We start from the raw sequence: 27,092 nt of genomic DNA, 5'->3' as shown, positions 1-27,092 counted from the left end.
GAAAATCAAATGGTACGTGGTTAGGAAACCAATGGGTACTTTACAGATTTAGGAGACAGTTAGAAATTACGTGGTTAATATCCTTAATTTACTGTTTTTCCTTTCCCACATTTCCCATAACTGGGACTCTTGTGAACTCTTTGCATCCATTTGTCTGTATTTTCAACTGGGATTTTGGGAAAAATTTGCCACACTGAAACGGAAGCATTGCTTTCCTTCTTGTTTCTCTTATTTCCGTTCCCTCTGCCCCTCTTTCATTTATCTGATTGCTAGAGATAGAATTCTCAGCAGATAACTTTCTTTTTTTTCTATTATCTTTTCTGCTGCAATTTTCCATCTGCTACATTTAAGTAATTTGTATTATAATTGTAATGGTTGTAACAAAGGTTAGCTGTTTACAGATCAGGTGGGCTAAGGCTGTTATATATAATGGTGCCAGAAAAGATGAAGATCCCAATGATCTTGCCCTTTAACATCAAAGAGAATAGTTAACTGTGGACAAATGGATCAGACAATAGGTTCAAGCATCTTTAAAGTAGCTGCTTAGCTACTATTAAATGCATTTATTACACTGTCTGCGCAATGAAAGTAACATGCTGTACATTTTATTCCCTTATAGTACTCACGGGAGCTGGAAAATACTTTTTCTTGCCTTTTATTTCTCTTTTACATCTCTAACTTTTTCTCCCCTGATTTTTTTTCCAGTACTTTCAGCTTGTGTTTATGGGTCCATTTCATACTCGGAATAATGGACCTAAACCAGAGGAGATACATCTTCAGCTCTTGTAGTCCAGACTCACCTGCTACAGAGTATCAGCTGCAGCATGTTGCCCAGGCCATCTGTGCTCAGGGAGATTTTGAATATCTCCACATCCAGAGACATCACAGTCCTCTGGACAACCTGTTCCTGCTCCTGACCGTCCTTACTGTATAGAAGCATTTTTTTGTGTTTAGATGGAATTTCATGCTTTTCAATTTGTATCTCTTCTCTTGGCTCTGTGTACCACTGAAAAGAGCCTGGCTCCATCCTCCTTGTACCCTCCGTTCAGACATTTGCAGGGTTTGCCTTCATAAAGGTCCTGTCTGCCCATTTCTCTCCTCAGTTTGAGCGGCAGTACAACTGTCTCTTACATCAGTCTCACTTCCCAAATTTGTATAACCTTAAAGCTACAAAGGCAGCACTCTGTCCGAGCTTCCAGATCATTAATGAAAGTGTTGAAGAGAATTGGACCAAATATTGGCTCCTAAGGGACGCCATTAGTTATTGGCCATTAAGTAGACTTTGTCCCAGTAATTATAGACCTCTGAGCTTGTCCTGTCCATTTTCAACCACTACAGTGCCTGCTCATCCAGCCCATACTTCATCAGTTCCATAAGCAGATCCTCCTCCACTGAGGGCAGTTCTTCCTTGCTCCAGACTTTCTCAATGAAATTTGTCTCAGATTTTCTATATTGTCTAAGAGGTAGGAACTTGTATAACCTCCTGGGCTGGAGCCTTAAGCCCTGCTGAAGTCCATCCACAAAGTTCATCTGCCATAAACATGCAGTCTCCTATACGTGAGTGGCTACTGGTTCTGCTCAAAATGTCAGGAGGAGCAGTGGTGCTTCCCACTTTTTGCTTAATGTGCCAGCATTTAGAAGTTTCATTTTGAGAAGTGAAAGGTGGGAATTAGAGGTTTTACATGTTCTTGAAAGCTTCACTTTTTAGAATACCCTAAAAATGAGGCTGTAGGTTTGGCTGGAATGTGACCCTTCTGTGTCCTTTCTGTGCATGTAACATGTACATATATGGAGAAATAAACTAGAGGAAGCTTAACTGTAATGCTCTGTTGATCATCCTTGCCTGCTGGAAGAGCAAGGGGGATCCCAGATTCTTACCCCTAGAAGATGCTTATTTTGTACTAAGGACCCACAAAATTAGTTGCATTAATAGAACTTAGAGAAAGGATGGTGCTTCCTGAAAGCGTGTTTTCTTCCTATCTGATTTTGCTCTGAAGTTTTACTGAAGACATTCAATGAATAATTAAATGCATTGAAGATTTCTGCATATCCTATTATTATTATTTTTTAATTTGGCAGGCATAGTGATGCTTACTTGCTGAATCCAGCTAATGAAATGTGCAAGAACCAGTACTTTCTGACTCACTGGGGTGACAAACTTGATGTTGCAGACTGTGTCAACAGATGTGCTCTTTTCTCTGAATTAGCAGTAGAGTGATTCCTGTATTGCAGTCTAAGAGGGTATGGCATTACTTTACCCAGCAAGAAATCATTTCTGAATGCTTCTAGTTACTGACTGGATTATGCTGGACTATTCAAGGAAGGTGAGATGCATTATGGTTCCATCCTTGTTCCTTTGCTCAGGATTTGAAATTAGTTATGTGCTCTACCAGCGGGCAGTGGCAGGTAGTGAAACATTGCTGGCTGCATCCTCAAAAGCTGTGGAAACATCTGTTTTCAATGTTCAGTGGGAAATTCAGGGAAGGAGCATGGCCCTGAAATTCAGATCCTCTGCGGCAGTCATTGGAGCAAGGATGAGGCTAGAAAGAGCAAAGGAAACATTTCTTAGTTAAGGAGAATGTGATAACTGGTTTCATTTCTCCACTGAAAAAAATGTGTGAAGTTGGTAGCTGCGGGCTCCTTGAGGTCTTAAATAGTAATTAAAAATTCTTCCTGTGTTTTCCTTTCAACAACTTAAGTATATCAGCATTGTCTAGTAGATTTTCAAGCCCTTAATCAAACAAAAGCCCAAATTTTAAGTTTTTTGAAGTAACTCCACAAAATTGTCTTACTCCACTTGGCAAGAATTTGTTTTCTGTCAGAAATCAGGTTATCTTCCCTGCTCCCTTGTGAATGATGAGCCTGGCAAAAAACAAGGGACAAGCATGGTTGCCCTGAGAAAATAGCCGATGTGTCTAGCAGAGGATGTCTGTGAGCTTGTAATTAACTGGTCCAAAGGGAAGAAGTATGGGGAAAGTACAGAGCTTAGCAGTAAAAATACACCAATGCTCTCTGTGTACTATAACCGCAAATAAACAGTAGCTCAGACTCTAACAGGCTTTTTACAGTTCTCTGTCAGTGTCCTGAGATAACCCCAGTCTTCAGCTCCAGCTTTTGCCAGACCTTTGCCTCGTGTCTTACAGCAAGAGAGGAGATCTTTGTGGTGGATTTATTGTACGTAGACGAAGTCACAGGTGATTTCTGTTGTTCTTTTGGGAAAACAGCACATCACTCTCAGGAATATTTTACTGCCGTGGTCTCAAGTTTAGGAGATATTTGTATAGTTAAAGAGAACAGTTTAATATTCATGTATTGCTCAAGCTACTGTTGAACTTGCTCTTTATGAAAGGCCCACAAAGGCCTATGATAGGTAAGCTGGTGGTTTGCGTTGATTAGCCTGTAAGCTGGGCTTTGTGACTCCAAGGAATTTGTCTTTTTTTTTCCCCCCTCTGGTGATTAGTGAGTTCTGGCAATGTGATTTAATCCTTTCCTTCTTTCTGTGTTTTCATTCTACAAAACCGTCTTATTGTACCAGCTGGCATTTAAGATGGTGTCTTATGAATGCATCCCTTCTGGGTCTCCCAGCCTTCTTGGGAGCTGGTCAGCTTACAGCTCTCAGAAAGGTGCTGCCTCTTCTATTGGCAGTCTGGGCTTCTAAGTGCCTGTGTGCTAATACATGCAGTGTGGGGAATAAACTCAAGGAATTAGGGAACTCTGAGCAGTTGTGGGGCTGTGGTCTTGTTGAGATCATGCAGAGACTGGAGTGCTGCAATGGCTGGATATAAACTCTTCAGGTTTTTTGGACCAGATGGACCTCCAGAGATCCCTTCCAACCTCACTGTTCTGTGATACGCATGTTCATGACTTCCCAGAGGTTATGCTTTAGAGTTACAAGTGCTTTATTACAGTAGCATATAGAGAGAATAAGCATTTAGCTTTCACTCACACAGCTAGACTCTTTGGTGCAGTTGATAATGCTCTCCTCCTAGGATGCTCTGTCATGGTAAAGCTTCTTCGAAAGAGTAAGGTGAAAAAAAGACCAAACAAACCAAGTGACAACTGTACAAACTACCAAACCTAGATCTGGATTTCTGAGATTCTTGTTTTCCTTAATATGTTTCTTGAATGAGGGGAAGTGAAAGAAATAGTTCCTGAAGCTTGCACTGAGCCAAAGATTCCTGGGTGGAAATATAAATCCACTGAAGCTAATAGAGGACAAGAGAGGAAATGAGACGAGACATGTTAGATGTGATGTCAGAATTCATTGTATGTTGAGGTGTCTTCATTGTTTCAAAGGCTTTCTTTTATTTATTTATTTTTTAGCAAACACTGGAAAATGATCCAGAGTGAACTTGGTGAGAAAATGAGTTCAGCTATTTGTGCTTCACTGTAACAAGCGTGGATGGGAATGTAATTTCTTAGTTTAGCTCATACAGAGTGGTGGAAGGCTTCAGTACAGTTGTCATGCGCTTCCAGGGGTACACAACTGGTGTAAACCTCACTTCTGCTCCCTCAAGAATTGCTCAGCTGATGGTTTGCTCTGTGGCTTTTGGTAGTAGGAGTTGATTCAGGCATGTTCTGCAATCGTTCTCTGGTGGTCAAATTAGACAAATATTCTGGTTCCTTCTGACAGTTTGATTTATAAAGTTATTGGCTATTGTGAAACTTGCCTACTCCACAAAATGACTGAGAATTTATACTCTAAGTTAAAGGTCCTGTTGTGTGCAATACTTTAAAAAGTAACTTTTTTTTTGTAATATATGATGCCTGTTACATGTGTGTATACTTCTGCACTCACAGCCTCCCACCTACTTTTGTACTGGCTTTCTGAATGCCTATAACATTATGAATCAATACCACTAAGTGAGTGTATTACCGTAATTCCTAAGGTCAGTGATTATAAAATGAAGAGTATAACTCGTAAGAAGTACTAAATAAATACAAGTAGGGATAACCTGGAAATCTAATGATAAAAGCTTTTGGTTATACTTAGGATGTACAGATCTGCTTTACCTGTATTTTATCCATGTTATCCAACTTATTAGTCATTTGTTGTTTGTAGAGAAATTGTTTCCAAGTAAAACGTCTTTTGTAGAATAGAGGTTAATGTTAGGATTTAGTTTTACAGTATTTTGGGGCAAATCTCATTTGTTTTGAAAAAGTGTGTCTTTGAAAGTCCATGAGAATGGCAGGAATGATGGATCAAAATCTTTGTCATGTCACTATTTTTCAAGTCTCCTCATATCTGCAGGGATAGGGATGACTTAAGAGCCTTATTTTTTAGGGCTTGTTTGTGGGTGTTTAGTGCTGAAGACCAATATTTATTCAGATTTCAGCCAAATTTAATTTCAAAGGAAAATGAAGCAATTATATTACCTTATGCATATATCAATGAAGACCTTTCTATTTTTCATTTGGATACTCATGCTTTCTGTTCTGTAAAAGAGCTTTGCAACTACTCCAGCTGATTTCAGAGGCTTCTTTGTCAGTTCAGTTAATAGTTCAGTTAATAGTACAACCCATCTGTTTTACAGGAACGACCGGTCCTAAAAATAAGAACTTTTAAAGATCAGTGAGTTATACTATGAAGTTAAAGAAGCTTACTGTAGTACTCAACCCAGAGTCAGCACCTCTGGCACTGCACCTCTCTGCAGTGCTGCTTTAGGAAGTCACTCCTTTAACTGATGAACATGTTAATAAAACATTTGATTTCTCTGGTAATCACGTGTTTGTGCAGTGAAGAAGTTAATAATTTCTCTGTAGGCTCATTGGACTTAAATTTCTGTGATGTATTTCTAGCATGAGGGAAAGTGCTTTCCTGGTTACGAAGATAGAGATTAAGAAGCAGTTTTATTCATGAATGGTTTAAGAAATATTTTTGTCCAGATGTTTTGTGTGAAGACATTGAATTCAGCACTTCTGACAAATCCTGCTTCTCCAGAAGGGAGCTGTGGAGCTCCTATTGGATGGGAGCAGCTCAGGGTTTTTATTCAGTGAAGGATGTGATTGTTTAAAGAGATGCTGCATTCCACAAGCAGTTCTGAAGACCACAACAAAGGCTGTGTCCAGTGGTCTAAGTATCTTTTTCATTTGTTTTCAATAATTGTGTCCTCAAGTTGATTTTGCTTTCCTGGCTGTTCTGATCAAAGCGTTTTCGTGATAAACTGACTACTTTACATTTTGGCTTGTCTGCCAATCCAAATAACAAGAGAGACTGTTGCTGATAACTGTGTAATTTTTTTTTTTTAACATTCTTCTTCTCTCTTCCAACAGGCCATCTGTAGAGAAGAGGAAAAAATGAAATACCTATTCTTAATATTTTTCATGAACTTATTGCCACAATATGCTGGCAAGTCTTTGAGCAGAGATGGCAATTACCCAAAAACATTTGAAGACATTAGAAATGAGATAGCTGGCTATTATGATATTGCTAAAGCTATAATTGACCTTGCTGTTTACGGAAAAGCTCAGAACAGATCTTATGAAAGATTGGCTGTTTTTGTTGATACCATAGGACCTAGACTAAGTGGTTCAAAAAATCTAGATGCAGCCATCAAGTATATGTACAGTGCCCTGCAGAAAGACGGGCTGGAGAATGTGCATCTGGAGCCTGTGAAAGTACCTCACTGGGAAAGAGGAGAAGAGTTTGCCATGATGCTGGAACCAAGGAATCACAGCATTGCTATTTTGGGACTTGGGAGCAGTGTTGCAACTCCTCCGGAAGGTAATACTTATGTTTTAATGCCAAACTGTATCATACCTCTAACAGTATTTTCTCTCAGTGGACAAAGTAAAGTTTAATTCCTGCTAGCATGGTTCTGCAGGACACAGTGCTAATTTACCAGTACTTCTATGCCTGACATGGTTGTGGTGCAGTCTGATGGTTCAGTTTGTTTGAATGGAGCTGTAAAATTCCAGTTGATTCCTGACCCTCCTTTAAATCCGTACTTTGACTTGAAAACTCGTTTGCAAACATTCTGCTCCTCTGCTCAGGATAGTGGGCAATTTGGTCCTGTGATATGGGCTTATCTGGCTGTTCCTTTTTTACTGGGCAAGGAGACTTGGAGGGGTTGAAGGGGGGGGCAGAGAAAACCCTTCTAGGTGGGGTGCTGAGCTGACATGTGATTTCTGCTCTTCTTGCCATGCTCTGCCCTGCCAAGCTCAGTACTCCACTCTGGGGAAAAAAATAAATAAATAAATAGATGTCAAAAAGAAGAGTAGAATCTTGTGCAGAGCTTGCAAAGTGCCAGCCCCTTGCTAAGCATGGCAATTGGTGTTTATTTGCCCTTCCTTCTCCCCGCTTCCTTCTCCTCCTTTCTACTTGCTGTCTCAGGTTTGCATGGATAAGTTTTTGGCACCTGCTGCTGAAAAGTGTGCTGCCTTTGAGTAGATCATACATGATGTGCTACTTCAGGAACAAGAATGATCTTTAGAGCTCAGCAAAAAACAGTCTTTTTCAGCTCCCAGAAATCATCTTGCTTGCTAATGAACTAGTTTGTAAGACTGTCTTTTTGTACATGTAAGTGTGGGGCTTTCTCAGGATTGCTGTGTAGAACCTTCTTCTGTCTGGTATAAATAATAGTAGACTTACTCCTAGACAGCTTCAAATGCTATCATGTTCCTTTATAAGGAAAGAAATTTAGAACTTAAAAGGCAACATTCTATCATAGTTTTCTTACAAATTGTACATTTTTTCTGATAGTGAGCTTTTTGATTGAAATGAAACAAATTCTAGGCTTTTTTGTTTAGAAAAAATGCATAGTCCTACAAAATATGACAAAATAAAATGGTGACACATAAGATATGCTTGGAATAAATCTTACTTGCTCTGAGAAACTGCTGCTGTAAGTTTTGTTGGTGGTATTTCTGCCTTACTCAAGTAAATTGCCTAAAATGCAATAGAACTGAAACCATTAATAATCTCTGTTTGAAGCTTAGTGCTTCGGCAGAATATTTACAGCAAAGGCTAAACCTGCAACTTACTTTATATCCACTGCACTCCTATTCCGGGCTTCCTAAAACACAAGCTAAAATTAAAGTGGTGCTTTGGTGTTAGACAAGTGTTAATGAACCTGTAAAGAGAACTGGCAGTTTAATCTTGGTGGACATTTTCACATTCTGGGAAGTCTCCTTGCTGCTGCCTTTCCTCAGCTGTGCGCTCACCTGCACTCACCTGGGTTTGCCTTTTGTTTATTTGTTTTTTTAATCAACGCTCACAGTGGCTAACTGGATCCTTCTTCCTTTGTCTTTAAGCATCTTATTGTACTGATGATTGAAGATTGTTTTCAGTGCTGGTTTCTACTGTCAGATGCTAGAAATGCGGCATCATCTTTCTTCCTTACCTTTTTTCTTTCCTTCAAGATTGGCTGTGTTTCTGAAGAGGTGTACATACTGGTGTGAGAAAGCTGGATGGTAATCAGCTCTCTTCTGAAGAGCAGACAGCTTCTTACACGTGGTGGAATCCTCCTGAGGAAATTACTTAGTTTTCACTTAAAACCTACCCTATTGTTCGTGGCTCTTTAGATTTCTTCTACCCTCATCTCGCTGTGTGGGAGCTGTGGCAGGTTGCCATGCCCACAGCTCACCAGCCCCCTGTAAGCCCTTGGCTCCTGCTATGAGGGCTGAGTGGCCACAAACTGACAAGGAAGCCAAGGGAAGCCCCCAGTCTCTGGGAGCTGGGAGGTGTGCTGCTCAGTAGGCCCTAAAGCGCACCTCATCTTGAACATGGCATGAAAATCATATGTTTAAGCTTTTTAAAGCCACTGCTTCATTGCTTCTGAGGAATTTATTCCCAGATTCTTCTGCTTTAACCAGCGATTTTCACTCTACCCTTTTCTTGAGAAACAGGGATAAAAGGCTGACATACAGTGCATTTAAAATATTTGAACCATTTCCCTCAGTCAGGGAATATCTGATTTCTCTTGTTTTAGCCAAGAAGCTGTGGGAACGTGAGTCATCTTGTAATCAAAATAATGCAACTTGATACAAGATGTTTAATGCTGATTCTGCTGGCATAGCATTGCTGTTGCTGCACAGTGAGGTCGTGCAAATCAGCCATGCTTGGTTGTGCCAGGAGACTGAACATTAGCTGTTAGATGGCTGCTTTTTGGTCTGATCATTACTGCCTACGGTCTGGGAGCTGTGCAGGCAATCCCAAAGGTGCTAGGTGTTAGCTTAGAGGTTGGTGTGTGTTTAAATCACTGTATTCCCACGGGGGTATGTTTCAGACATCTCAGTGCTCAAAATGCTGTCTGTAAAGTCTTGACAGAACCCTTCCTTCTCGGCACTGCTGATCCCTGGTGACACCAAGGACAGCACTGCTGAACTCTGTCCTTTAGAGTCAGTGTGACGGCAAGAGGGGGTGACCCCACCTGTTCAAAGGTAGGCACAAGAGGCTGTGTCTTTTGCATCCTCTCGGCCATTTTCTGTATTCCTCCTGTTCCTTTATGTGCCACCAGTCATGAGAGTCGATGAGCTAAGAAAGTAGGAAACACTGGCAGAAGATTTAAAAGCTGATTCTCTTCATGTGTGTTGAGTGTTTCATACTGGACTCTCCACATTCCATGTGTGCCCATGAAGTTCTTCCTGGAGCTCTGCTTCCAGAGCTGTCTGAAGGGCTCTTTGTTGAGATGGCAGTACCGTAACAGTGGTTAGAAACCTGGCTTCGGATGTTGGAAAGAGAGGGTTTGTTTTCCCTTCTGTGTATGGAAATTCAAATCTATCTTTCCTAAGAGTAACCAAATAGGCAGAACATGCTAAGTTTGCTCACTTTCCATTTCAGCGTATGCTGCAAATGCGTGGAAAAAAATCCACAACACTTGGAGAAAGAATCAGGAAGCCCTCAGTAGTAGTAGTATTTTTGCCTTGGACATTGAGCCAGTGTTGATTCCTGGTTAAAAGGGGTGCTTCACTTCCTGCTGGTGTTCTACCTAACTCATGCCTTTGGGACTGAAAGCCATATGGGACATGGACAGAACTTTGTCCATGTCTTGGATTTGCCTGGATTTACCCACTTTGGCCCAGATATGAGTTTGGCTCAGAGCTGCTTGTCTCACTGGAGGCTGAGACACTTCTGATGTGCAGGATGCTTCTTAGTACCTTGCGATCTCATGGATAAAGTCCATGTTTCTACATCTTCTTTTTCAGGACTAGGCAATGTGCCAAGATGTCAAATTCCGAGATTCAGTCTGATTTGCACAACAAAAAGGGCACGGTGGGAAAGATTATAATTTTTAGCTAAGAGAAAAAAAAGCTCTATTCACTTTTAATGTATCCCAGGATTTGAAGGTGTTGGGTCAAAGAGAAAGTTTTTTCTTCCTTTGGTCTTGTTACAGCGAGGAAGGAACTTTCATGCTTGTCGTAGTGCTGGGGAGAAGAGAAACATGAAATGCAGAATGACCTGGATTTCTAGAAGTCAGCAGAGACTGAAAATGGTTACCACCTGAAAGAAATGTATTCCTAAGTTACAAACAGAATTAAATGTTAGAAAGTGCTCAGTTTAGGGGGCTGAGAAACCAGAGATTTACCGTACTTAGTCAATGTCCTTGTCTTGTTTCCAGTGTTTCAGCATTGGCAAAACATACAGATATATATAGAGAGGTTGTGTTGATTTCTGGTAGTGCTGATTATATCCCCAAAAATCTGAGCACAACAAATATAATTGGTGCTTTGAGTATCCTATAATTGAGGAAAAATAGTAGTTTAGCAGATGTTTGACCATAAAGTATCAAAGAAATCTTTTTTTTTTTTCCATGTTTTTCAAAATGCACTTTGTTTTTCCTGATAGTTGTCTGACCCTGACATTTCATTTTAAAGAACTACCGACAAGGAGAATAAACTCCAGAATGCATCCTGTCCTAAATGCCTCTCCTAGAAAGGAACATCCTCTGGTTTCTCTGTACTGTTTGTAGCAGTGAGACTGAAATTAGGTGAATGTAAAAATGATACATTGGCAGACTTTTTTCCTAGTTTGTTTGTTAGAGTTGTGGGATTTTTGACTATCAACAACATTTGGTCCAGTCTTGCTCTTACAGAAGGTAGTGGGAGTTTTGCCACTTACATAATAAGAATTTAATTCCAGACTGTTACTTATAAAATAGTAATGATAATGTGTCATGAAGCTGTTGAAAGAGTGGATCATTGCTGTAGGCTCAGTCTTTTCAAGCCAGGGATGCTGCTGAAAGTAGTGATCTGGCCTTGGTTTTGTCTGATGTATCTTCCCCCAATGCTGACCTTCTTGTTTCAGTTCTCAGCAGTGAAATGAATTAGGAAATTCAACTGTATTAACAGAAGGCCAGCAAAAAAGGCAATTCTGATGTGTAACAGAGGAATTACCCCTGAGTTGCCAGAATCTTAGGTGACCACTGGTCTCCAAGGAGGAGGAAGGGACTCGGATACCTGTCATGATGAAGGGTTCACTGATGTGGATGGAGAAAATCTGAAGCTTGAGAGAAAAGTGCAAGACAAAGCACTGCTTCCACCTTCAGTGGATCCCCGTTTTTCAGTGCATATGGTGCAGTTGATTCATATTTTAAGATCATGAGAATAAGTCTTGAATGCCTGGATTGCTTTTTTCATTACTTAGAACAACACTGTGATAATAACACTGCTGTTTTTCTTGGAATGTAGAAACTCCTATCCCTTAAGGACTTTCGGTGCTGTGGTGTTCAGCAGTCTGGCATCTGGAACAGAAGTTAGGCTGGTGGCATTTTGAGGATATAGAGAGTGGGAGTAGCACTGTGGTTTGGGGTGAGCATGCTGTCTGGGAAGGACATGGGTTCCAGTCTCTGTGTTAATGGATATGCATGTGAACTGTACAAACTAGTAGCAGCAGGAAAATTAATCTTCAGATTGTGACTCTTTACGGTGTCACTGAACTTAAGGTGCTTTCCTGGCAGCTGGGAAGGCCAGGCTGAGGCTCCTGCCTCACACTAGTGGTGCATAGTTTTCTGAATGTGTGGGAAATGTGTGTATGGTGCTGCCACTTCACTGCCAGGGAGCAGCTTGCAATGATTGGCATCTATTTCTCTTATAAGGGAAGGGTTTCTCTCAGTGCTTCTTCCTTGGACGTGGACTTGGACATGGACATGTTCAGCAGCTGGTTTTTCTGGATCCTGCATGACTCTCCATGCAGGCTGTACAGCAAGCCCACGTCCTTTTCAGGGCTGTCCTGAGAGCATCAGCTGCTGCAGTGCTGCTGTAACAGAATTTTGTGCATCTGCTGCCCCGCTCCACTGTTTCCCATGCTGGGTGTCAAATATGGCCTTCTTGCTGCAGCGTTTACTGCTGCACAGTAAGCTATATGTTACTGAAACCAAGCTGCTGTGGTAAGATCCAGTACTTGCTGGAAATTGTAAGTCATATTTGTTGAAAATGTAACTATTATATACTGTTTATTTTTCTCTCTGTCTTCTTAAAGAACTAAGTAATATATTTAGTCTCTGTGCTGTGCAACAGAACTGAAAAGCCTCATCCTTTTGGATAACTCTCCTATGTAATTTTAGTCTTGTGAAGTAGTTCTATTTTCTGTTCCACAGAGTAGGTGAGATCACATTTTCCAAAAGCATATTCATATTTTACAAAAGAATATTTCCTGATAATACCCCTCTTCTTCATTTCACAGTTTGCCTTAAAATATTTGCTCTTTTCTTCATATTACAGTTGTTTTCAACACATTGATATGCGTTGATGGAGCAAAGATGTTGCTTGGTGTTAAGACTATTTTAAGTTTGCAGTCAGTGCTAATAGCTTTTGAGGGAGGAAAAAATGTGATGATGTGAATCTTTCATTTGCTTTAGTCAGACACCAAACCTTAGTTTGATGAGTGGACCCAGAATTTGGGTTTGTTTTTCTGAAAATCTTGTTGAATTCTATGGAACCTTTGGGGCAAGCTGAACTACTTCCTGGAGAAAGCTCAAAAGCAACATGCTTGTAAAAATATGTAAAAATGTGATGGATGCTAGCTCTTATTCGTGACTTGCAATTATAGAATTGCATATACTAATTAATTCTTCATTGAAAGCTGTTCCCTTGGGAAGCATTTGGCACAGGCCCTCTTGCTAAGTGATAACTTAGTGTAATCCTTTGCTTTTCTCAGAATCCAAGAAAGTCTTCTCCTGGACATTTAATATGATGATGTTAAGTACACCATACGTGGAGTGCCACTGCAGAATAGTTTTACTTTTGTTTACTTCAGAAAATGCACCAAAGCAGAAGTTTTCACTTTGCTCCTTCTGTGCTCTGGCAAATGCACACAAAAGAGTCAGTTCTTTCTTTTAGTAAAGCACAAAGCAGAACAGTCAGGAGCAGGGTCCTGTTGTGGTTGGTGTGGCATAAACAGGAAGAAAAAAGTCCTCAGACCTTAAGATAAAGGTCAAACACTGAAGAGGTAAGACATAGTTGAGGGAAAAAATGTTTTCTGGGCTGATTTTAGAGGTTGCTAAGCCTTGATAGTATGTCTTGGCAAGTCCCTTACCCCATTTATTTTTCAACACTAAATTTGCCTTTTCACTTTTCTACTAAAAAAATTTCTTCTATCCCAAAGATTTCCCCTCCAACTCCAAAAGAATAACTCGATCAGCCAGTCACAAACGCTTGAGATTTCCAGTAGCTAAAATCAGCCTGGATTTCAACACCTTGATAGACCTTCAATACCTTGATGATCAGATTTCTGTTTCCTTCACCAGCTTTGTGAATGGGATGAGGTGCAAATGGGGAAATCTGAGGGAAAGTAGCAATGGACAAGAAATAAAGGCATCAGCAGTGTGGTGTCACTGCTGTGTGGAGTAGGGCCACTGTCTTCAGGGAGGATTCACACGCTGTTCTTGTGATGTGCTGCTGCTCCTATTCTTTCTTAGTTGTCTTCCTACCATGAAGAAGCATCCTGATTTCCTGGTCCTGGTATCCTGATGGTTCTGGTGACAGTGAAGGCAGCCCTTTGTCCCTCCTTGTGCCGTGACTTCAGGGGATGGAACGTGTTTCAGATGTGCTCTTCCCCAGGTTAAACCTCTTGACCATTATCAGAGCAACTGGAAGTGTTTTGTGTTTTTATGTAAGGCAGTTTTTAGGCAGCATTTGTTTACTTATTTTCAATGCATAACACACAGGGACGTTTAGTGGAGATTTGATTGGTGTCTTATCCAAATTTGTTGTGTCTAGACTGGGTAATAATGTATTTTAATTGTTCTAAGCAAAAATTGCCCTGTCCATCAGGGTATTTACGTGGCAGTGGCAGTGCTAGTAATATAAATTAGCAACATCATGGTTCTACTGTGTGATGTGTAAAAGAATTTGGAATTCTTATTCACATGCGGTGTGAATTAATGAAGCATGGAAGTAAGTATGGATCAGTGGTTCACTTGCTGTTAATAAAAAATATGTTGAATGATGACTACATTTTTATTTGTAACTAGATTCCCGAAGGACTGTTAGTGTTCACCTGGATGACAAAAAGGAGACTGCAGGGAAAAAAGCCCCAAAACCAGCAATATAGGCCTTAATTGAGTAATCAGCAATTTACTATCCAGTAAGATTGAACAGTATGCAAATGATAATTCTTTCTGACTTCTCTAAATTCTTTTTTTAATTCAGCATCTGATAGTAACTAGCTGGATCAAATTTGTATGCATTTAAGAATCGTAGGATGGTAATAAAAACTGAGACTGGATTCTCGAATCTCAGATATTCATGATGCTCAACGCATTAAAATCTTGCCGTGTCTTGCCCTGGTGTGGCCAAGAATGTCAACAATATTCTGTATGAAGTTTCACTGAGTTGTTCCGATAGGAATTCGTCAATTCCTAAAACCTGATTATAGGGTGGCTTTTACCTTTTTTCTTGCTCTTCTTTGAAATCTGTTACTAATATAGACAAATGCATAATTCCAGGTACTAAAGTTTCTTAACTATTTGGTGCATTTAATCTTGAAGAGAATAAGTTGCCTCTTGGGGGAATTCCCTTTTGAACTAATCTAATTCTAGCATCTTTGCTGGCAGGTAAGCAGGTGCTGGGAGATGGCTGTCTTGATAGAACTGCTCATGCCAAGAAATCAGGCTTCTGATGTATGGCAGCAGTACAGACAGCTGATTTATGTGTGCTTTTTTAAAATACATATTATTGGACTTTCTGTAGCTAATCAAGAGTGACTGTAATCCATCTCACCTTCCTCCTGCCTGCGAAGAATTTCAGACCTTGCTAATGCATGCAGTGCCATTTATTTCGGTTGGCAGTGTGACCAACGCTGTGGCTTAGCCAAGTGTTCAGATAGAAACATACACCTCTGTGTACAGAAGACTGTAGTACTTCAGTTCATTGCTAGTTCCCGTCATTAACATTTTTCCTGTACCTCAGTTCTCAGAAATGGCACGGTGCAGTTTACTGGTTAATATAAGAAATGAAAGGAAAACCATAGCACTGTGCAGATTCTTCTGCTCACTGGCCAAGCCAACAAGTATGATCTTTCACACTGCGAGAACTACGTAGGCTTCAGCTTCGTGCTGTCAGCCAAATTTGTCGTGTTCAGAGTTCTGTCTTCTAGGCTTCATGCAGTTCACTTAATTATTCCCAAATGTCTTTCATCTCTTGGACTGTGCAGGTTATAATCTCTGTATTTTGCCTAAGTAAGCAGGCAGTTCTGCTCCCTCTTTAAATAGGTTTTCTGAACGCTTCTGTTCAATAGCACACAGCCAAGCTCTGGATCAGGTAATGACAGTAGTAAGGATAGAAGAGCATTAGAGATGTGGAGTAGAGCTGTGGGGCACTGGAGTGGTGGGAGATTCAAGAAGAGTTTGGTTGGTTTGGTTAAAGGGTCGGACAGGTGAGACACTTCTCTTTACCAAAAGGAGCAATTCATTATCCTTTAGAGAAACTGTTGGGCTTTTTGTTTCATTTCTGCCTTTGCACTGGAAGTCTTAGGGGCTTTTACATGTGTGTTCACATATTAATTTAAACTAAATATTGTTCTTGTCGCTTTAATAGATGAGACTGAAATGGAATCAAGTGGGGTTAAAATGCAATTGAGACATTGGATTAGTCAGAAGTTACACCAGTGAACTTTGTTTTGTTATGGAAAGTGCTGTAATTGCTGCTTTGCATATAACATGCTGTCATTTAAGTTAAACTTGCAGAGAGAACCTTTGTTTTATTTTGTCGAAGGACAGCTTTATTTAGCTGCTTTGGGAACACTGAGAAGCAGGAGAACCTGGGCTGGAGGTCTCAGCTCTCATCCTTGACTTTAACTGCCAAAAAGCACCCTGCATCAACTCCTGATGCCTGCCTGCAGGACAGGGCAGTAAATGTGTTGGTCCTTGACATTTCTTAGGTATTATGGATAGTTTCTAGCTGCCTGTGGCACTCTTTAAAAACCATCCAGGGTGAGTGTTTGTTCATTAATGCAGTAAAGCAGTTCCAACACCACTTACACTCCTTGCTTCCCTTGCTGAACAGGCTGCAGTGCAATGTCTGTCCTCCCAGTGCAGTGCTATATGGCCCAAGTGGAGCATTGGGACTGGAGCATTGCAACTCAGCTGCAATGGGAGCAATTATAAGATACGAATTGCAGCATCAACCTACTGAGACCTTGCATTTTGTTGTGGAAAATGAGATTTTGCAGATAGCTGGCTTTATTTCCAGTGGCATGGTTCCATCTGCAGAACAATTCTGTCAGAGGGATGCTCCTTAGTAGGTGTTGAGACCTCCAGTTCAGTAGACACAGCTGGTCTCTGTGAGCACTCTCCTACCTGCCAACAACAGTGAAGTAGAATTTGAAGGTGATTCTGCTTTGGCTCTTGGAGCCTCTTTTTGTAAAGCTAAGAATCTGAATAGTTATTTGGTTAAAATTTTTACACCTTTCACATTAGGTTAGTTGTGTAGCTAAAATCCACTGGCCTTTCCTGCAGCAGTTGATGTCTCCTGCCCTCTTAAGTGGTGCATGCTTAGGAAACCAGACTTTTTGTATGAAACAGTTTCTTTAAGGTTTTGAAGTGTACTATAATTTGAAAGAAGCCATGAGCCTGGATATAGATGCTAGGAAAGGTGATCTTCCTGTATTTTTGTCAGTCCTTTTCATGTATTACAGCTCTAAATACAAAGCTAAAATCTCTAAAACTTACAGGGGGGGGAAAAAAATGACTTTCAAGGAGGAACATTTCCTTTTTCAAATCTGATAGTTTGACTTCTTCAGCAAATCCTTACTCCTTACCAGGCCCTTGTTTTTATTTTAAATTTTCAGTGATGGCTTTTAGGTGAAATGTGCAACATGAAAATTTCAGGCATCCATTCTGTATTTGGAAGAAAATTCCTAGCTCACACATTGTTCAGGAATTTCTGCTTATCTCTGTAATCAATCAACAAAGTCAGATTTTAAACACAGTGGTAATTTGAATGAATTACTTTTTAAATGGCGTGAAATATAGCTCCCTAATTAATGTTCTGACAAGACAGAAGCATTCTCTGGCTTTGGAAAAAGATGTTTATATATAAATTCCTTCTCTTTTTTTTCTTTCTTTTTATTTTTTTCCTGAGCAAGATAATACAGCTATTTAAGATTATCCCAAGTGTTAAAAACAAACAGCTGGGTGGGATGTAATTTGGCCTGTGTGAATAGTTTTCCAGAAGTACCTGCCTATGTTCCTGTATCAAAGCTGAGAAACATGGGCTCCCAAGGAGAGTTCAGTAGAACTGTGGTGTTCTTTGGAATTAAATATGAAGGTGTTTTGTTGTTTGTTTTTTTTTTTTTCCTTTTTAATTTATAGACATGCTTCAACATTTTTTAAAGCCGTCAAGCTTTAATTTCTTTTCACTTATGGATTTAATAATTTTGTGTTTTAGTCTATAAATATATGCTTTTATGTGTCTGATGTTAAGCTAAGTTGGTTAGCAACATATCAAAACAATTCCATCTTTCTTATTAATCCCATAGGCAGCTTTTGCAAATGTTTCTATGCTGTTAATGATTGCAGTGAGGCATTAAAGCACATTTAGAGAACAGAATTCCTTCCATGTCTCCCTCATGCCCTTCAAGTGTGGTACTGCGTGTGGTTGGTTTGGGGCGCTATTACAGCTGTTTAGTACCGGTCCCCAGTGAAGCTTTTTACACGGTCTTCCTTTGCCAGTAAGAAATTGGGTTTCCTGTCTTGTGTTCTGTGCAACCCATGTTTTTCTGTCTGTTAAAACTGGCTTTTGGAGCGTTACAAGAAAACTGTAAAACCACTGTAATGTTTTCTTTCAGGAATTACAGCGGAAGTCCTAGTGGTAGCCTCTTTTGATGAACTGCACAGAAGAGCTCAAGAGGCCAAGGGGAAGATCGTTGTCTACAACCAACCTTTCATCAGTTATGGTGAAACTGTGTGGTACAGATCACTGGGAGCAGTGGAAGCTGCTAAGGTTGGAGCAGTGGCATCCCTCATTAGATCCATTGCTTCTTTTTCTATTGATAGGTAAGCATTTTTTTCTTTTCTCCTCGCGTCTCACATTTCAGCCTTTACTTCACATGTCATTTTTGGGTGGGCATTTTTGGTTTTTCCCAACTTAAACGTTGCCAGTTATGAGTGGGTGTTCGGTTTTGAAACTATTGGCTGCATGATAGCTCTTTTCCCTTGTGCTTTGTCATTCTTTCAAAATGTTTTCATTTTTTGTTACTGATCCAAATTGTGATTTTTTTTTTATTTTTTTTTTATTTTTAAAGAACTTCCTGTATTCTCAAGGCTAGTATGAATATTCTGAAGTAACCAAAATCACGTCTGTGGTGACAGCATGTATCAGACTATGTGTGATAACTCTCTGTATTTGACTGGACTGTACGTCCATAGTTTTTACTGTATTGGTAACTTCCTAAGCACTAGGCTGGCTTGTACTAGATGAAACAGTAGTCTGCTTCAAACACCATTAATTCAGAGCACTTAGAAATAAGATTGGTATTTCTCACTCTGTTCTTTAAATAAGATAGGCTGAGACCATGTTTTCTTGTATGTTAGATGTCTTAGTACATTGGCTACTTACCATATATAGTTGGTAAAAGAATTTTTTTTTTTTAATCTGTCTATTTAATATGTCATCTGGGCTAGATGACATTTAAGGGTCCCTTCCAACTCAAACAAGTCTATGACTCTGTGGACTTTATGAAAGTAAGTGGTGCTGCATTTTGTAATACTATTCTGTTTGGCTTTTGCGTGTTCCAAGTAGTGCATGTTATTTCTTGCTACCCCCAGTTCCCCGTTAGGTCTTTACCCGAAGAGTCATCGTTGTCTGTGACTAACCTGACCCTGAGTGTGTGCCACACTGGAGACATGTCCTGTTAGGGTAATGGCATGGTTTCTTTTTAATCTGTGGTCCTTGGTTTTGTTGCTATAGAAGTGAAGGCTAGGAAGCAGGAAGAAGTAATATAGCATTGAGTCTTTCTTGTGGCTGACAATGGGAAGTGGCTGGGGCTGGCATTTGGAAGCACTCTTGAGTCCACTATTGGGGTCAGAATCTAAGTGGTCACATCTGAGCAGTGTTAGAATTCTGCAAACCTCATCATTTGTGATGCTTCAAAAAGTGTGAGAAGTGAAGTAATGTCGACTAACTGACTTGGATCATGTGCTATGCTGTTGGTGTTGTGCTTGATAACGTTTTTATGTGTTTCATATGTTCCCCTAAAGAAGCTGACATTATGTGCTTAAATTGCTTTCTTGAAAATAAAGTATTTTGAATTCAGATACTGTCCAAACCATAGCAGTGCTCCACAAATGTATCACTTTATAATACATTTTCTAGTACAGATAATATTCTAGTAAATTTAACACTGTTGAACAGAAAGTGGAATATGTTTCAAAAATAGTTTTATGGGGGGGAAAAAAAGGTATATTTTGCAAATAGCCTTATTTGTGATCATTAGAGAACATTGTAATCTATGACCTGTTGATTGTCTGAAAACCAGAAGATGATCTGAGCGCTGATCTTTCCACTCCTTATTTCTGGCACCCTGCAGAGGCATTCATTTGAAAGCTGCTCTTTGCATCTTCTGTTTTCCAACCTGTTTCTGGAAGTGTTTTTTACATGTAATGGAAATTATAGAGATGTGGATCAGATGTAGAGGCTCAAGGTAGTAAGGCCTGTTTATGAGATCTGAATACTGTGTTACAGTTATAGAATCACAGAATCACAGAATTGTAGGGGTTGGAAGGGACCTCCAGAGATCATCGAGTCCAACCCCCCTGCCAAAGCAGGTTCCCTACAGCAGGTCGCACAGGTAGGCATCCAGGCAGGTCTTGAACATCTCCACAGAAGGAGACTCCACCACCTCCCTGGGCAGCCTGTTCCAGTGCTCCGTCACCTCACTGTAAAGAAGTTCTTGCACAATTTGTGCAGAACTTCCTATGCTGCAGTTTCCAGCCGTTTCCCCTTGTCCTGTCTCCACTCACCACTGAAAACAGTCTGGCCTCGCCATTCTGCCCCCCACACCTTAGATATTTATAGACCTGGATCAGGTCCCCTCTCAGTCTCCTTTTCTCAAGGCTGAACAGACCCAGTTCACTCAGCCTTTCCTCGTAGGAGAGATGCTCCAGGCCCTTCACCATCTTCGTGGCCCTCCGCTGGACTCTTTCCAAGAGATCCTTGTCTTTTTTGTACTGGGGAGCCCAGAACTGGACACAGTACTCCAGATGAGGTCTTACCAGGGCAGAGTAGAGGGGGAGGATCACCTCCTTCGACCTGCTGGACACGCTCTTTTTAATGCACCCCAGTAAGCCATTGGCCTTTTTGGCCACAAGGGCACACTGCTGGCTCATGGCCAACCTGTCATCCACCAGGACACCCAGGTCCTTCTCCGCAGAGCTCCCCTCCAATATATCAGTATCAATATCCAATTATATCAGAATTCAATGAAAAGAGAGGAAACACAGCTGCCAAATGCATGTTTGTTTAGAAGCATTGAATCCTTAATCTATGCTGTGAGCTGAGGTGTCAAAAGCAATTTCAAATTTAGATGCTGCCAAGAAGCACTTTTTTCATGGAATGTACTTTCTGTCCTTCCACACTTACCTTCACTTAGGAGTTTCTTTTAGGGAAGGAGGAGGAATTGGTTAATCTATTTTTCCCTGCAATAAGAGAAGTATTCAGGCTCAGTCACTTCTGCCCCTCTGTGGTGCACAGATCTGTGTAGTGTTTCTGTCAGGAAACAAGCATTGCTGCAGACAGAATGGATTCTCCTGTATCTGTGCCTCCTGCTGTGTTTTCTTCTGTTCCCTGTTTGTGTCCCCTTGTCAGTCTATAGCTGTGCTGTGCTGTGCTGGGCATTCTGCTGTGATGCAGTGCCTCTCTTCAGCCAGCATCTGGGGCTCCTCTTGCCTAAGCTGCTTCTTAATGTGATTAATAGCAAATGCTGCATTGCTGGAGGGAACAAGTTAGCAAGTTAGAAGGGTGAGAGATGAAAGGTAAAGTGCTGATGAAAAGGCTTCTTAGTATTGTGAAAGAAACTCCTGCATTCTTCCAGTTTGTACACTACTACTTTGTTGACCAGAACCTTCACTTTGGAGAGCCCCCAGTCCACCTATGCACCTATATATGAGTAAGTGATAGCGGTATTAGGGCAGTTTTCCAAAGCAAACATATTAGAAGAAAGTATCCCCCTAATACTTGCTGTCCCACTTTCCTCAGGTCACCGAAGGGCAGAAGTTCACTTTTTTCCCTCAGTTATATCAGTGTGTTTTTTAGTGTGTGGGGTTTTTTGTTTGTTTGTTTGTTTTTAAGATTGCGACTTATATTGAACAGGGCCTGTTGCTACTCTGTTTGCAATAGATTAAGCTGGCTAAAACAATGAAAACCTCTTCACGGTGTGATTTCTAGGTGATCTTGCAATGTGAACAATATTGGTAGGTTAAAAAGAAGTGCAATCTAGTAAATCAGCGTCTTAGGCTTATTGAGGCAGGTTATTAAAGTTTACTGACAGGATGGAATTGGTAAGATCCCAGAGTGAATGAAATCAGTGTTCTCTTACTGGCAGCCTGCTGACTGTTCCTTGGTCCAGAATTGGCAAGCAGCTACCATGCCGTCAAGGGCAAAAACTGTGGATCCTGAAGGGAACCTTTGAGCAGAGGTAGTGTGGGCAGCATATTTTTCATTAAGGTATGGTACTAGAGCTGTAGAGAGCATAAAACTGCTTAGGGTCTCAGGCACCCCAAGCCTGAACGAGAGCAAGAAGGAATGAACTCAAACATTGCTTTATTGTTTATTAGAGCTAGTGCCAACTCATCAGTGATAGTGAAGAGCTTTGTTTTGTTGAGTTTCAAGGGCAGAGTTTGTTTAGGGTTAGGACAAAATGGTAATTGACTTAAAAATAAAATTGCCTACGTGGTCTCTCTTGGCTTGTTCGAAGATGGCAGTACTTCCATGGCGTTTGTTACCATGTAGTCCAGCTCTTCTGTCATGTTAGGAGAGATCTTGAAATTGTCAGTGTTTTTTGTCAATGTTTTGTGTCAGAGTCAAATGATTCTACTGCTACTTCATAGGTGCCACCTTTCCAGTGAGTTTTGATACTCAAGAGAAAGTCACGGTAACAAGTAATAATTTGCCTTGTCCTCCTTGCAAATGTTATGACTACCTGTCTCCCAGTAACAAATTCCAAGGTGTTGGCAATTTGGTGGTGAAGATGCTGAAAATCTGTATATTAGGAATCAAGAGTAATAGAACTACTCTCAAGGAACCTTCTGAAATAACGTGTATTATTGTAACTAATCAACAGTATCCATAGTATTTGTTTTTTTGCAGAAGCCAGGATGTTGACTTTTTTTTGCTTTAGTAGCTTGACTATACTGTGATTAATGGTCTTGTACAAATTGAAACACGTTGTAGGTGTATTTGCTGTTGTGTGCAATGAACTGATGAGTGTTTCTCAGTTTGTGGTGGATATTATGGCAAAAATACTCAGTTTACAAAGCAGAGTTAGAAAATGTGGTTGTGATAAGGTAGCCACAAGTCTACTCTTTTACTTCCTAGCTGTAAGTTTTTAGAACGCACTATAGGCAGGCCAGAGATATCCATTCACTGTTAAAATGGTCCATTGCATTTGTCTTATGTGAATATGCTCTTATCAATGTGAGACTGTGAGGACATCTTTCTATTCCTTGAGAACCAACACTGCATCTTTCTCTTCTTTTTATCCCTTTTTTTTTTTTTTTTTAATTTTTTTTTACCCCCAGTTTGTTTATCTGCTTTTCCCACATAAGGTAACAGATACCATTGGTGTATATACATTGTACCCTCAAAAATGTATCTGGCATTTTCTTTTCCTTTCCTGCCTTTCTTTTTGTTCTTCACTGCTTTGTAAACAATTCATTCCTTTCTTGATCGCTCTGGCAACGTGAGTGTCATTTCTTGGCTCTCATGTGCTGGCACAGTGACTTTTAACACATCACCTCTTCCTAATGCTAATACTTGGTCTGCTGCCCTTGGTTCCAGATGTGAAGCTTCCTCCTTTCATGGATATTCTGGCTTAAGGAAAGTAGTGGCTTCATGGGGATGTTCAACTTCTGCTCTTTCTGTCAAGTTTTCTGAAGTCTGGAATGGCACAGGAGTTTTGATGGCATTTCTTTTGCTTGTATTTGAGGGTGGTTTGTTTGTTTGTTACTTTTTTAACAAAGAGATGCATTTGACCTTTAAAACTGGTGTGTTTTCATTGAAATGCTATACACTCTGATTATGATAGCTGACCCGGAGGCTCCTTTGCCGCCTGTTCTGCCCCTCCTTTTACCATGCATGCCAGTATACTTAATTTTGCTGCCATCTTAGTGGTCTTTCTTAACTGCTGTGTTTAAATGGAATGGAATTTCAGCTGGTAAGCGCTCCAGAGAAGCACAAGGCTACAACCTGTATAGTAGCAGTTCTTTATTAATAAGAGAGTCAGCATGACCTGAGTCCATCCTACTCATGAGAACTGTAAGAGAGTCCCTCAGCAACCCTCCAGCACTGTGTGTGAATCAGGCTGAGCAGACCTGTATTCTCTTCCCTGTATCAGTGCCTGTGAGTCAAGCAGATAAGATATGTCACTGTGCCCTAGAGGGCTGCCTCTCTTCTGTGTTTAATGGCCTGGGTCACCAGCTATTAGTACATTTCTAAAAGATAAGCTGTGTCATAAAATGATTTCTGGAGCTCTGCAGCTAACTACTTCTTGCTTGCTATCTTATTTTATTTTATTTTAAGCATTTAATAAAGCAATTTCTATGAACAGGTAAACCAGAAGTCGCACTAAATAGGAGTCAGGTTTGCCATCACTTATTCTTCAGTAACATCATCTGTTGAAGCATGAGACTGGCCATCTATATGGCTCTTTAATTAAAAAAAAATAACATAAAATCTTGGGCACTTGAGCTTAACTAATTTTTTTTATTGCATCTGATACCCATTGAAAGGAAAATAGCAGAATTGTTTTATGTATACAAAACTAAATAGGAATTTTGTATTATTAGTTCTTGTAAGGTTTTTTCTTTTTTTAACTTCCCTCTGTACGCTGTTCTTTTACTCTGGGATGGTGTCCTGGTAACTGCAGGATCTGGGCTCTGGAAGCCATGCAGCCTCAGTGTATGGACATATTTTAATTCATCTGTAAACTTGCTTTCCTTTTTTTTCTTTCTTTTTTTTTTTTTTTTTTTTTTTTGCAGTGGAATACTTTGGAATCACTTGGAATTAGGGAAAGTATTTTATTGGTTGTTTGAACTTCCTCCCCTTCTGATTGCTACAAATCCTTATTTTAAAACATCTTTTTTCCCCACCTGATTAATAATAATTAATAATAATTAAAAACAAAAAAAAACCAAAAAAAAACAAACAACCCTTTTTTTTAAAAAAGCTACAATTAAAGCTTTATGGTTAACAGAGACTGAGCATATGTTAGCAGTTGGGCCATGCTGTGTACATGATGGAGTGCATCTTCTGGCTTAGTTTCACTAGAATGGAATCCAAAACTTGCACTCCAGGTGGATCACTTCAAAAGCTCAGTCTCTCTTCACAGTGCAAGGCTGAAGAGACATACCTTGTGAGACCTCCAGAACAGTTACGTAATCTGCATGAGACTTCAAATTGTTTGTGAAGTAGCTGTCAGATGTGTCCTCTGTGATATAAGAATCACTGTGCAGATGCAAGTTGTTGCTTGTGATTGCCAAATGGTGGTTCCAAGAGGGGACGTGAACACAGCCAATGCTTTCTGTATGTCACGGAAGATGAAGTTAGGGATCCTTGGAAAAGCTGGGGAGGGACTTTCTGTAAGGGTAGCAACAGGATGAGGGAAAATGATTTCAAGTTGGAAGAGGGTAGATTTAGACTCTATACTGGGCATAAATTCTTCACTGTGAGGGTGGTGAGACACTGGAACGGGGACGTCCCTGGAAGCACTCAAGGCCAGGCTGGATGGGGCTTTGAGGTGTTCCTGCCTATGGCAGAGGGTTGGAACGAGATGATATTAAAGGTCCCTTCCAACCCAAACCATTTTCTGATTCCACGATCATCACTGCGTTTCAGCTGAGTGTGGCTCCTCGATGCTGATGAGTATGTACAATCAGACATTATTAGTGAAAACTGTTTGATAGAATGGTGGAACTAGATTTCCTTTTTGTCAAGGAAGAACGTGGAGAAAGGTCTCTTTTAAAGGGAGAAACTCACTGAGTTAACTTTCCAGAAGTAATGTTTTCCAAAGGATGTCTGGGACACGAGACATTTCTTTGAGTGTGAAAACAAACTATTTCTGTAATCCTTGAGTGAAAAAAAAAATACACTAAATTTACCTTTTTTCCATTTCATTTATGGTGCTCAGCTGGTATCTGGGATTTTTCTTGACCACTTGCAATGCTCTGTAATTCGGATACTGGTGTTCCAATTGTACTTCCAGGGAGCTAGCGGTTGTCGGAAAGGCTGAAACTAAAGACTTTATGTGTATTACTTGTGGATCTGTTGCCTTCATTTATTTTACTCTGTAAACTTTCTTTGCTCGTTGCCATATCACAGTGACAGAGAACCTGTTGTTACTATTGCCTCGTTCTGGTTTTCAGGTGGCTTTTTTCCTCTCTATCAGGTGTGTTTTATACTTACAGGGTAAAGTGATGGTTGTGGATCATAAAAATCTTTTGGGTTGGAAGGGACTTTTAAAGGTCATCTGGTTCAAGCCCCTGCAACGGACAGGAACAGCTACAGCTAGACCCTTCCAGCTGACACTGAGCATCTCCAAGGATGGGGCAGCCACCATCTTTCTTGGCAACCTGTTCTAGTGCTTCACTATCCTTGTTGTGAAAACTTTTTTCATTATATTCAATTTGAATAATCACTGTTTTAGTTTGAGACCTTTCCCTCATGTCCCATCACACTAGATCCTACTACAGAGGAAGTGGTTTCAAACTGAAGGACTTATTTTCTTTCAGCAGGGGAGAAAACGCACTCTTAGTCAAGGTAGTTTAGAACTGATCTCTGAGGGAGCTGGAAAACCAGTCAGCCTGATGTTCAGAGTCCTCTGTTTTGATGCTGCAGAACTTTATAAAAAGTCTTCTTGTGAGTAGGCAGCACCTTCTGGCCATTTTGTGTAGGCTTGAGGACAGACATGCGCACAGCAGGAAGCTGAGTGGTAGCCATGGAGGTGTAGCAGTAATTCTGCATTGTGAAAAGAAGCAGCAGGAAAGACTGCTGTCTATGAACACTTATCACTGAAGGATAGTACAGCCACAAAAATTGTTCATAGGAAACCTTTCGGAGAGAGATTGTCCTGGGGCAGTATCCTATGGTAACAGGATACAGCAATATTTTCTTCTGTTCTCCTCAGTGACCAGAAAACAAAGATAAAACTCTCATTTGCAGTTGTAGTAAGGGGAAATAAGAACATACCATGTTTTGTAAGTCTCTGGTGGGCTTGTGAAAGATTCTGGTGATGTTCATAGCACTGCGTTGTCTTGCTCCCCTAAGAGGTATGAATTGGCGGAGTGCTATGGGATTTATTTTCTTATCCTGCACTTAGGGGCTTTCCCTGCAAGATGTCTCAGTATATTGTTGACTGACAATTCATTAATTTTTACTTTGCTTCTTGTGTTCCCTGAAGGCCAAAATGCCGGACTGCATCTCGCAGTGCAGTCTTTCTGCTT

General features: G+C 40.4%; 1 protein-coding gene across 20 annotated transcripts in view; it reads left to right on the top strand.

The window, feature by feature from the left end:
• The window catches only part of CPQ (carboxypeptidase Q), a 176,305-nt gene that overhangs the window by 14,500 nt on the left and 134,713 nt on the right, over positions 1 to 27,092 (top strand). For all 20 annotated transcript variants that reach the window (XR_006167099.1, XR_006167100.1, XR_006167103.1 and 17 more), the window contains exons 2-3: positions 6,274 to 6,724; positions 18,227 to 18,434. Coding sequence is in view for 12 of the 20 variants with exons in the window: in XM_042808718.1 (XP_042664652.1) it covers positions 6,298 to 6,724; positions 18,227 to 18,434 (635 nt within the window). In the remaining 8 variants the exon portion in view is untranslated. The remainder of the gene's footprint in view (positions 1 to 6,273; positions 6,725 to 18,226; positions 18,435 to 27,092) is intronic.

Source organism: Centrocercus urophasianus, unplaced genomic scaffold, assembly GCF_019232065.1.
Source record: "Centrocercus urophasianus isolate 14NV4802_14NV808 unplaced genomic scaffold, USGS_Curo_1.0 seq_11, whole genome shotgun sequence".
NCBI classification, from domain to species: domain Eukaryota; kingdom Metazoa; phylum Chordata; class Aves; order Galliformes; family Phasianidae; genus Centrocercus; species Centrocercus urophasianus.
Note: the sequence above shows the minus strand (reverse complement) of the source record. Positions and strands in the feature narration are given on the sequence as shown.